At 36.0% G+C, this 11871-nt stretch overlaps 1 protein-coding gene and 1 long non-coding RNA gene across 19 annotated transcripts in view; one reads left to right on the top strand and one right to left on the bottom strand.

Moving 5' to 3' along the window:
* Positions 1–8206, bottom strand: part of LOC109539684 (bromodomain-containing protein 3) — a 23060-nt gene extending 14854 nt beyond the window's left edge. For 4 of the 18 annotated variants that reach the window (XM_019907594.2, XM_019907595.2, XM_019907598.2 and 1 more), the window contains exons 1-9: positions 7952–8205; positions 7341–7750; positions 5044–5164; positions 4670–4906; positions 4210–4330; positions 3847–4026; positions 3608–3788; positions 2316–2533; positions 1548–1682 (exon numbers count right to left, since the gene is read on the bottom strand). In XM_019907594.2, the coding sequence (XP_019763153.2) occupies positions 1548–1682; positions 2316–2533; positions 3608–3788; positions 3847–4026; positions 4210–4330; positions 4670–4872 (1038 nt within the window). In that variant the 5' untranslated portion in view covers positions 4873–4906; positions 5044–5164; positions 7341–7750; positions 7952–8205. Of the gene's footprint in view, positions 1–1547; positions 1683–2315; positions 2534–3607; positions 3789–3846; positions 4027–4209; positions 4331–4669; positions 4907–5043; positions 5165–7030; positions 7257–7340; positions 7751–7951 lie in introns of all 18 variants that reach the window. The other 14 variants (XM_019907596.2, XM_019907597.2, XM_019907585.2 and 11 more) reach the window with 13 other exon arrangements.
* On the top strand, positions 6307–6679 carry LOC125505168. The gene is made up of 2 exons (XR_007281969.1): positions 6307–6490; positions 6550–6679. It is a non-coding gene; the product is annotated as an uncharacterized LOC125505168 (long non-coding RNA).
* Positions 8207–11871: the final 3665 nt, after the last annotated feature.

The following is an 11871-nucleotide window of genomic DNA, read 5'->3' as shown; positions in this document are numbered from 1 at the left end:
AAATTAAATTAAATGGAATACCCAATGAAATCGGAAAATACTAAATCACCAAAAATAATGCGCACTCCCAATTATGCCAATCAGGAGAAATATCGGTTATTAGAAATATGCCGAGACTATAAAGGGATAATCGAAAACAAGAAAACTGACTCGTGCACGTGGAGAGGAAAAGACAGTGCCTGGAGTAAGATCGCTGCCGATTTCAACGCCTCGTCACCAAGTAAAGCCTTCCGCAGTAAAGAATCTTTGCGGAAGAGCTACAAAATTTAAAAAAAAAGAAGACCGAATGGTTGTGTCCCAAGAAAAAAAATCGATAATACAGACCGGCGGTGGTGCAGCATTTACACCTTCCCAGGACCCTTGTAATGAAATTATTAAGGACGTGAGAAATGAAAGCGGCAGACCGTAAAAGAGAGCGAGAAGAAGCAGAGCATTCTCTAAAAGTAAAATGCTTACAATTAGACATTGCTCTTAAAGAAGCCGAATTTAAAAAAATAAATAAATCCTATAGCGTATAGGTCCCACTTATGGCTAAGCCGAACCGCGAGTACAGCTTAGGCTAAGTGCCACTTAGACTGGTTTACGTGACGCTTAAAATGCGGTGCAGTCAACTTAAATTACTAAGTTCCACTTAACTCCTAAGCCGAAGCGATGCAGTTGGCCCTTAACAACTTAATTGAATTTTATTTATTGATGTTGTTTGTAGTGTTGACATCATGACATCTATGCACAGAACATCTCCCCTATTAGCGAGTTGACCGATGGAGGCGCTGCGCGAAACGTCAAATTACTCGTTCTCGAATGACAGTTGACACGTGTCAGACTTTTTGATTGATCGGAGTTGATGACATTTATAACATAAAGCAATACAAACACACTTTTCAATCTGTTTCTATTTCTTTAAAAGCTTGCAAAAGTTGATTAGAACAAAGCAAGTGCCAAATTTCTACTTAACTTGTTATAATTTTAGCCACCAGGAGGGCGTCTGGACTTTTGAACTCGCGAATTCGCTTGGTTCTAATCAAATTTTGCAAACTTTTAACGAAATAGAAAGAGATCGAAAAGTGTGTAAGTATTGTGTGATGTTATAAATGTCATCAACTCCAATAAATAAGCAAGTCTGACAAGTCTCAACTGTTACCCGACAACGAGTAATTTGAGGTTTCGCAGGGCCCCCATCGATAGTTGAACTCGCGAATATTCTTTGCATCTATGGCGGATTCAGGTACACCACTTCTAAACAAAAAATGTTGCCCGCACTGACAAGGTTATCCTAAGCTAGAAATATTTAATTCCCATTTTTCCCTTTGTTGTGTTTGTGTTTTCCAATGGTTACTACAGTTCGAAATAATTAAGAAGTAACAGGTATGTAATGTTAATGAGGCAGAGTACCTTAAAAAACATTGTTGCCATCCTTCTGTTCATTTTTGCAAACATCTCAGTTATTAATAACAATTAATTTTTTTACTTTTTTTCTTGTACTCCCAAAACACCCCCCGAGGAATGACGCCAATTCTGAATCACCCTGTATTCAGGTCTTTACATACCTGAGTGCGTACTGGCTTTTTGATTTGACGACCAGATTCACGCCTCTTGGAAATCTTACTAGCCGACGACGAGGAATTGGATCCATCGCCAGACGGCAAGTAATCGTACGCAGTAGCGGGCGTTGTTGTGTCCGCCTAAACAAAACATACGTAACACTTTGTGGTGCGTTTTGTTACTAGGTGTTTATCATCAATCTTCGGGCTTCTTCACACTGTGTATTAATTAGGAACTATTTCCTTGATCGTACTCGACGCTTTACACATTGATTTCGTAAGTCTAATCGATTTGTCTGAGGAATACTGTAAAACCGTCCTGCATGAAGTAGCCAGAAACTGGGTGAGCCCATCTCAGTCATTATATTCACATTCAGCCAAAACATTCACATTTCTCCAACAATTCCCGAACTTAAGATGGGCCCAAAAGCCCTTCAATGCATACAAATCATAAAGCAGAGAAGTGTTTCGCTCCATAGAGGCACTTGTTTTGAACAATACCACTCTAAATGATACACTCTCACATTCTCTGTATACAATTTCTATGCATTTTAACGTATTTAGGACAGAAGATAGCATTTGTGTAGCGTGTGTTCAGTTGAATGTTATGCCATGAAAATGAAAAAAGCCGGTCGAAAAAGACGGTACCTTTAAATGGCACCGGCGCACAAAGTGTTAAGCTCCTACAGGCGACAAACATAAAGTAGATTTTGTTGTTTTGAGAGGTTGAGCGGTAGGCGCATAATAAATTCCAAACTAGTACATGAAACATACCTTTCTTTTCACGCCTTTTTTACTTTTGGCCGGCTGTATTGGTGGGACAACACCTAATGCAGGCATAGGTTGATCTAATGCTTGAGCCCCATACGCAGCGGCTGCATTGTGAATAATGGGAGTTACTTGGGAGTTGTTTGGGGCCACTATCGTCGGAGTGGCCGTACTGCAAGGCACCGTTGTTGGAGCTGCGTTGCCCAAAGGTAAACAGCCAGACCCTGATAAATACAGTATATTACTAATCAGATAATAGCAACTACTGTACTTATGCACTCAATAAATATCCGTCTTGACAAAACTCAGATAGATATTGGATCTAAAACTGAAAATTTAACTTTGAAGGCTTAATGGATAAATGGTCATAATAAATTATAAAATTAATGACTTGGATGAACCTGATGGGATGTTATGTGTATTATGTCCGGATCAATTTTCGTGAGTAGCAATCGCATATCCCACGAGTACTAATTTCTAGACGGTTTCTTTTTCGTTCATAGCGGCCTTGAATTCACGTTCTACCAAATACGAAGACGGAAATGTAATCAAGGCAAGGCAATACAATAACGCATAATGCTGGATATAAAATTGGAATATGTTTTTGTAACCAGAAATTGTCGTATCATAAACATTGGTTTCACTTGCTCATTTGTGGATAATTCAATAAGTTGCTCCTGAATTAGTATAAATGCATTCATCTGCATTTGTGCTCTGAATTTGTCTACTTCCAAAAAAGTTATATTCTATTTTATATTAAACCTTGCGCGGGCCATCCGACGTCTATCAGGGACCCCAAAATAGATTTAAATTTTCCAAGGGTCTGTAGGTACCACTGAATTGGCAGATGTGACTTTACTTTTTCAGTCCAATTGTATTCATAACTTACTTGTTACAATGTACGATATCCAACAGTCTTAAAGTATAAATAAAATCGCAGCTATTTTCAGCTAGGCAGATGTGACTATTGCCATATTGAATTTACGCCATAAACAACTAAACTTTAAATGAGATATCTTCATCTTCAAATAAGCTTCAATTAAAAGAGATGAGCTGCAAACAGCAGTTGCTGAGAAAATCCTCCCGATTAAATTTGACATGGGAAATCGTATCTTAAATTGTCTTCTTTGCTATAAGCCAAGGTTTGAAATTTTTAATTCACGAAATCTAACGCAAACTTGTGTTACCGTAACTAATATAATTTTACAGAGGAGTTTTCTTTCCAAACATAGTGTGGTCGCTTTTGTCAAACACTGCCGTTTGCTGATCAATTCCTCAAAATTATTTTACTGACTTACCCGTTGTTGTGGCTACAGGATTTGCGACTGTCGATGATACAGTAGCAGGAGGCCTACCTCTTGATGGAGTTGCAAGTAAAGAGCCGCTAGTTCCACGACCTTTCTTTCCTTTTCCTCCTTTTCCTTGCGTCTCGACCACGATTTCCTCTTTAGGCATATCCGCGACTTTCGTTAGGAAGACCTGAAATGAAGGCATTTATTAAGGACTGCTAGATGGTTACGTTAAAGTGTTGAAGTACCTTCTCCAATGTCTGAGCCATTACGACAACATCTTCGCCGGGCTTATTGTAGACATAACAATTCGTAAACATTGTATTAAAATCCTGAATGCACTCCTTTCCTGACCAGTAATAGTTGTTTTCCAGGCGCTTCTTTATAGTACCGAGATCCATGGGTTGCTTGATGATTTTGTGATAATCCTAAAGAAATTTTTTGATTATTTTGTAACATTCTATATAGCCAGAAAAGACAAATTTTATAAAAGTTATTATAACGTACATAGCAAACGAAGCAAATAATATTATTATTTAATAAATATCAATAATTTTTGCAACCAAATATACATATTTCAAAGGATTGTCACTTTAATAAAAAAAAATTACCGGCAGATTGAGTTTCTTAGCGTCAACGGGCTGCTGAAATGGCCATGAAAAATGGTGCTTCCAAACTGCCTTCAGGACCGTTCTTTGTAAAAACTGCAACTGGTTGGTAACCCTTCCAGGCCTGTAACAACAGACCAACAATAAATTTATATTTAAACCAAAGAACAGTGTCAAAGTCCATTGCGACAGCCAACTGTTTGGAAATTTTATACTAAATGCAAATGTGTATCTATCAGAATTAGATAGAACTAATTTAAGAGATCACATAACATTGCAAATGAACCTAAATTCTAATTGTAATAAAAAGTGAAGATCGAAAGATCAAAACAACTTATTCCATCGATTGTGTTAATTTGCCAAATTGCAGCTGATAATTGAGTTGTCTGGTCAAAAACTTTTGAAAAAGAGTTTGGATGACAACTCATTTATAGCCACAAGGCATGATAAAGAAGGTAATTACCTTTCTGGTGGTGGCATGACTGAAGGTTGCACCACACCATTAACAGGTTCAACGGCAGGTTCATTTCTTGGCGGAGGTTCGCGGTTGTCTCGTGCCGGAGTAGCGGCAGATTGAGGAGGTGCTGCTGCAGACCCATTTCCTGCTGATGCCTGTTCATTCATTTTTCCTGTATTGTTAGAGGCAGTAGCATCAACTTGTTGCATTGCCCCCGGTTAGCAACTTTTATAATTCCTGAATCTGAAAAAAAATCCATATATTAATATTCGAATAACTCAGCTTTTAAACAATGAAAGCGGTATGGGGTGAGTGGTTTATACAAACAGTGCAAAACGTGTGTGTATTGAATCAACTTTATTGTGCTATAATGTTCTTACTAGATAAACAAAGTAACACCACTTGGGCCTATCAAGACATGGTCCAAGCAGTTAGGGAGCACAGAGGATATTCCATGTTGAGGACAATTCTGCATTAAGCAAGATTCATTGCATGTTGTTTCTAAAAAGAAAAGTAACACTTATAGGTGAAATTAAACGAATCAATGTCAAGACCACTATTATTATGCATTCGTTGATAGCGATAGTTCGTCGATATATTTGTTAGATTGTGCCACTAGCGAATCAAATAAAACTGCAAGTGTCGATAAGATCGCAATCAATAAGATTATCAATAAAACCAACGGTATCTATGTTGTACATGCAAAAAGCACATTACTTATGAGTCAAGCTTAGTAGCATAAAATCCAATTGAAGTTTGATTGTTGCCCAGTAATCGTGCATATAAATTATGCCTTGAAGTTGAGGACAATTGATTTGAGCGAGTTTACATTGAACTAGGTGGTGCAAATAGATAGTAGAAAGGTGCAAATGATACGTTTGTTGAAGCAAATGGAAAAATATATCGATAGGTACCTAGTCCACTATCTGCGATCGATTTTTATGCGAACCAAATGGATTTATGTAAATTGGCTCGAATATTTGATAAAACTACTCAATTTGGCCAAAAAATATGAACATCAATTCAGCCGAAATTTACATAGAAAAATATCTGGAAGCTGCTTTTATTTTAAGGACACCGACGAGCTTTCGCAAAAACAGCCGGCTTTCAAAGTTTGCAATTGAAGAGATTTAAAGCTCTAGTGCACTATTTTCCGAATACTACTAGAACAATTTCGTATTAAAATAAGGCTTTTTATTAGGACAATCCAGACTAATTCGACATGTTTATGTGCAAGTACCATTGAAACTACGGCAGTTTGAGTTATGAATGTGTAAACCATTCTGAGAGATTCTTTCAGATAATAGAATAGATCATTTCTATTATTGGACTGGGTCTGGTAAGGGGAGAAGTTGAGACCTGAATCAAAGTTTCGCGGGATAAAGACTAGAATTTCAGATTGAGTATGAGCTCAGTCCACGGTCCACACACGCTACAGTTAAAATGCGTACTGTGAGTTGAGCGCATAGTGAGACGATTCTCACCACCGTTATGTTAATTACGCTGCTGTTTACTTAATTTCGATGTGTATTACGGTTAAATATTTTAAAATTGCGCAACTATTAGATATTAAAAAGGAAAAGGTTATCATGTTTACAATAAACAACGCAGGTAAGTAGTCATTTGTTGAAATACATTTATTGAATAAAACGAGGTATAATTTGCGTTAAGTTCATCCTAGTTCATAGGTAAAAACAATGTGCTTTTGGTACGAGTGTTTCTAAAAAAGCGTTTCACATTCTATCGTGGTCGGCTTATTGTATACGGTTTTCCTTCGAGTAAACGGGATGAAAATACGAAGATTATAAAGTTTCAGAAACGAGATAGGTACGAATTAACCAAACGACCCTAACGATGAATGCCAAAAGTGCATTTTTTATTTTCAGAGAGTTTGAGCATGTTATTCAATCCACATCTACTTCACCCCCTTGCAAGCAAACTAAATTTTCTAATGACCCCTGAATGTTAGATTAGGTGAATTAGTGGTATTTACCATATTATATATTTTCTGGCATAGTTACCATCTTTTAGATCTATCCCATTGCCATTACCATCTAGCTAATTGAGAGTCAATTAAAGAAAGCTTAGAGAGAAGCTGAGATGGGCATTAATAACCAATTAGCATATATTTAGGATGTTAAGTAAAGAAACTGGACTGAAGAACATTTGTTGACTTATTGATGTGGAAATAAGTGGAGCCCTGGGCCTGTTAGGGCTAAAAGGACAATGACTAGCCAAAGCCCAAATAATTCGGTAGAGGAGCGCTAATTGGAGCAGTTGTGGAAAAATGTTGTTTGGTTTGGCGCCACACCCCCCTTTTAGACAAACAATGGATTTGCATCACAATTTCACGTCCTGTAATCTAACCTTCATAGAATCGTTGAAAACTGGCGAAAATTCTCCTGGAACTGGCGTCACGTACGACAAAAGCGAACTGAAAAGTGGGATTGTTTACGTTCCTGGACAGACGATATGTGGGGCTTTTTGAGGGCAAACGAAACGATTGAGCACAAAACACGTCGATTTCTGGGCAAGAAGAGACCTTGGCAGCAGTGTTTTATTGGAAGGTGGAGACGGTTATCGGCGATTTGCACTAGAACAACAGTCGCATCTACATGAACGTTTCTATTGGTTTTGACGTTGGAACGCGGGAAAGAACGATTAACCTTTTACTTACCGGATAAATAGGCACGTAAATGCGGCATAAAAAAGCTATTTTACGCGGAACGGCGCCCAAAGAAAAGAGAAAATCATTTCTGAGGCAAATTTTCAACATGGCGGGCACTTACGTTAGCCATCGTCGAGAAGCTCGCAACTAATTTCACTTTTTTTACACTTAACTTTTCACCTCGTCTACAAAGAACAAACGTTTCAGTGAGGCCAGACTCTAAACTATGCGAAAAACCAATACCTGAGTATTTAGTCAATTGATACACATGAGAATTAATGAAAATAAGGAGCCACAACACACACTCCACTTCGCACGAACTCGCTTTACACGCTTTTCGGTCGGTTGCCGTGATGGCGGCTTCGTGCGTCAGCTCCGCCTAGATGACAAGGGAAACTCGAAATTCCGCCAAAAGACCACTGAAAATGTCGAAAGTACTGCTAAAACGCGGTTTTGACTACAAATTCCTACTAAAACAGCCTCGAAACTAAGCAATTGAGTGCATTTTACTTCGGATGAACTCAGATTTGATAATAATGGCCGATTTCGTTGGGTGAAAATGGCCTCTTTACATTCAACTATTTACCACATGTTTAGAGCCCTAAAATCACTTGCCGTACCGGATTTTCCGATCAGAATTCCACAATTTCCTCCACAATTTTTTGTGACTGCTGTTCCAAGATGTTCGTCTTGAATTCCTTCCCTGACATGAATGTTTGGAAATCATTTGTTTTACTTGATAGTTTCAGGGCATTCATATCATCGTAAATTGATGATTTTCAATGTTTTCATGTTGGAAATCCACGAAAAACAACTCATTTTCTGAAGGGGTGATTCATGATTTCATGATGTGAGAAGCAAAACATCAACATGAAGTTCCCATTTCCCACCTTCTCGAAGGTTTCGATCTCCGCAATGCGCGCGCTCTCCGTTTTGACATGTTTTTGACATTCATTTGAGCGACAAGGAAACCCGGGAGATTCAAACATTGAAACCAGTTGAACACCAAATCTAATATACCGGGTACGCACGCAAAGTTCTTTCCATGTACAGGGTGTCCCGTAAGCACATGATCAAAAGAATACTGCGGCATTCTAAGGATCAAAAGAAGATGATTTGACCAGACTTGTACTAAAAAAAATGTCTGGTTCCTCTTCTATTGATGGTCGAAGTTCTCAAATATATAAATATATTTTTTGAAATATTGGGAGAATGATTCGAGGGATTTCCATCGAGGGAAGTCCGATGTGAATTCGTTCTTATGCAAGGCTCATATTTTGATGAAGCAACCGAGTTCATCAGCTTTGGGCAAGTAAAGAATTCTTGAGTGTCTTGTAGAAAAACTACCAGAACTTTTTATTTGGTAGCTGAAATCAACTGTAATCTTTTGAGTTGATACACTAAACCTTTTTTAATATGTTTGCTATTTTTGCAAAATCTTGTAACATTCATAGTTTTTGCGCAAAAAATATTTCTGCTGACTTAACTTTTTACATTAATAAACCAAAAATAATTTTTTTCGTAATATCAGGAAAGCGCTCAGATGGATTTTAATTAAAATTGCTGTGGATTTGTCGCTGTCAGGGCCATATCTTGCTAAACTCGCTTATTCTTTTCGAAACATTTCTGATGACCGCAAGACTTTGACCACGGCGGTCATTTAAAAATTATAAAACGCTTAACAATTAATTTATTATAGAACACTATTACTTACTACAGTGTTAATGCCCGAAATTTTTAATTAACAAGGAAACAGAGATTATTTTTTTGCGCAAAAACTTCGATTGCTACAAGACTAGTGCATTGACCCAAAAAAATCGGCTGATTCCAGCTACCAAATAAAAAGTTTTACGCGTTTTGTACCAAGACATTCAAGAATTTCCCACTTGCCCAAAGCGGAAGAACTCGATTGCTTCACTAAAATATTCCAAGTGAAAAACACTTCGTTATTGTCGCTCAGAACAGCCGTTTTCGAGTTATTTGCAATTTAAGCACAAAAAGGTTTTAGATTCGTAGATAGATTTCAATGCCACTAAATCACTTCTACGGAACATTTGAAAAAAAATATGCTAATTTGGCCTTTTCTAAAGCATTTGTTTTTAGATATATAACTTAATTTTTACTCGCATGCGTGGCTCTAATTAAGCGGTTGTGAATAACGAAAAATATTTTCATAATATAAATATATTTCAGAAACTTGAGAAATTATCCCCAAAATTGAAAATTTCTAATAAAATATATGCTACTTAGAAAATTATTAGTGGCGTAAAACGCATCTCATAAAACTCACATGTGTTTACTGATAATTACAAAATTAATAGACATTTTTCCACTTAAAATGCTCTTTAAAAATGTACCTCGGGGAATTCCTAAAAATTTATCAAATCTGGTTTCTAATTAAGCAACAGTCTCAGAAACTTGATGAGACATTATGCGAATCTCGCATGCACCATTAATCGATCATCGGTTAAGCGATTATGAATAACGAAAAAAAACTTCATGCAAAAATATTTATTTGCGATGTGCCTTCAGAACCTTGAGAAATTATCTTAAAATTTGAAAATATCCATTAGAATGCTCTTTAACAAATTATTAATGGCGTAAAACGCATCTCATACAGCCCACGTGTTATTTTTGGTAATTACAAAATTAATAGACGTTTTTGTACTAAAAATGCTCTTTTAAATATGCCCTGAGGAATTCTTTCAAATTTTTCTAATTTGTTTTTAATTAAGCAATCCTCTCAGATAGAAACTAAATGAATGATAAAAACCGCATCTAATATTCGTGCGAATAGGAATATTTAAAAACGGTTTTAAACAAAAAATAATTATTTGCAATGGACTTTCAGAAACTTGTAAAATGTCCTCAAAGATTTAAAAGCTTGTATTAAAAATGGTACTAAGACTTAGAGAAAATTATTAATGGCGTAAAGCGCATCTCATACAGCTCACGTGTGTTTACTGATAATTACAAAATGAATAGACATTCTTGCACTATAAATGTTCTTTTAAAATATACCTCGGGGAACTCTTAGAAATGTATCAAATCTGTTTTCTAATTAAGCAACTGTCTCAGAAACTTGATGAGACATTAAGCAAATCTCGCAAAGATTATATTTCTGATTAAGCTGTTATGAATAACAAATGTTTCAAGCAAAAACTATCTATTTGCGATGTGCGTTCAGAAACTTGAGAAATTATCCCAAAATTTGAAAATTTCTATCAAAATGCTACTTAGCAAATTATTAACGGCGTAAAGCGCATCTCATACAGCTCACGTGTTTTTACCATAGATTAACTAAGGTTTTTACTGATTATTAGAAAGTTAATAGACATTTTTGTACTAAAAATGTTCTTTTAAATTAACCCTTAGGAATTATTTAAAATTTCTCCAATTGGATTCAAATTAAGCACCCGTCTCAGATAGCAGATGAGTCCTTAAACGCAGCTCTCATATTGGTGCTGACCAAGCGAACAGGAATATTTAGAAAAATTTTTAAGCGAAAAATAATTATTTGCATCGTGCTTTCAGAAACTTGCGAAAATTCCAAAATTTGAAAATTTCTATTAAAATGCTACTCACCAAATTATTTATGGCGTAAAGCGCATCTCATACAGCTCACGTGTTTTTACTGATAATTAGAGCATCAATAGATATTTTTGCACTAAAAATGCTCTTTTAAAATGTGCCTCGGGGAATTCTTAAAAATTTCTCAAGTCTGGTTTCTAATTAAGCAACAGTATCAGAAAGTTGATAAGATCTTCACGAATTTTGCATGCACCATGTGCTCATTAAGCGATTTTGAATAACAAAAAATATTTCAAGCAAAAAATACCTATTTGCGATGTGTTTTCAGAAACTTGAGAAATTATCCCAAATTTTGAAAATTTTTATTAAAATGGTCAAATAAATGGATTATTAGAAAGGGAATTCTTTCAAATTTCTCCAATTGGAGTTGGATTCTCAACAAATCAAATTTCTCCAATTAAGCAACCGTCTCGATAGTTAATACAACCTCAAACGCTAATTGAGTGATTAACGATATCGAAAAAAGTGTTAAAACTTTTCACTAAAACATATTGTTTTATCGCCTAAAGCTCGTGAAGCTAACGTGGGTTCTTGCAATATTTGAAGATATTGAAATAAATCGACAATAAAATACTGCACTTAAGATGTTCCATCGAAAGCCACCAACAAGATTATATATCTGAAAAAGATGTTTTGGGGGAAGGAGAATTGAAACATTACAAATTTAATATCAGTTATATAACAACTCATAAGGGAACAGGAAGAAGACGTTTGACTGGGCAACAATAATAATACTACGATTAAACCACTAAACGGGTTTTCATTGAAAATTATATTGAACTAGAAGAACCACCTGACAATAAGTATGATCTCTAGACTCGAACAAAAAGTATTTATAAGTTTAACAAAAGTACCTATAAGTAGATACTGGCGTATATTTGTTTTTAATATTTAATTAGCATGAAACAAATAAATTAATAATAATATTTCTTAGTACATAATACTTTTT

Source organism: Dendroctonus ponderosae, unplaced genomic scaffold, assembly GCF_020466585.1.
Source record: "Dendroctonus ponderosae isolate FM_Combo_2020 unplaced genomic scaffold, Dpon_F_20191213v2 Dpon_F_20191213_7, whole genome shotgun sequence".
NCBI classification, from domain to species: Eukaryota; Metazoa; Arthropoda; class Insecta; order Coleoptera; family Curculionidae; genus Dendroctonus; species Dendroctonus ponderosae.
This window is presented reverse-complemented; position numbering and strand designations above follow the sequence as displayed.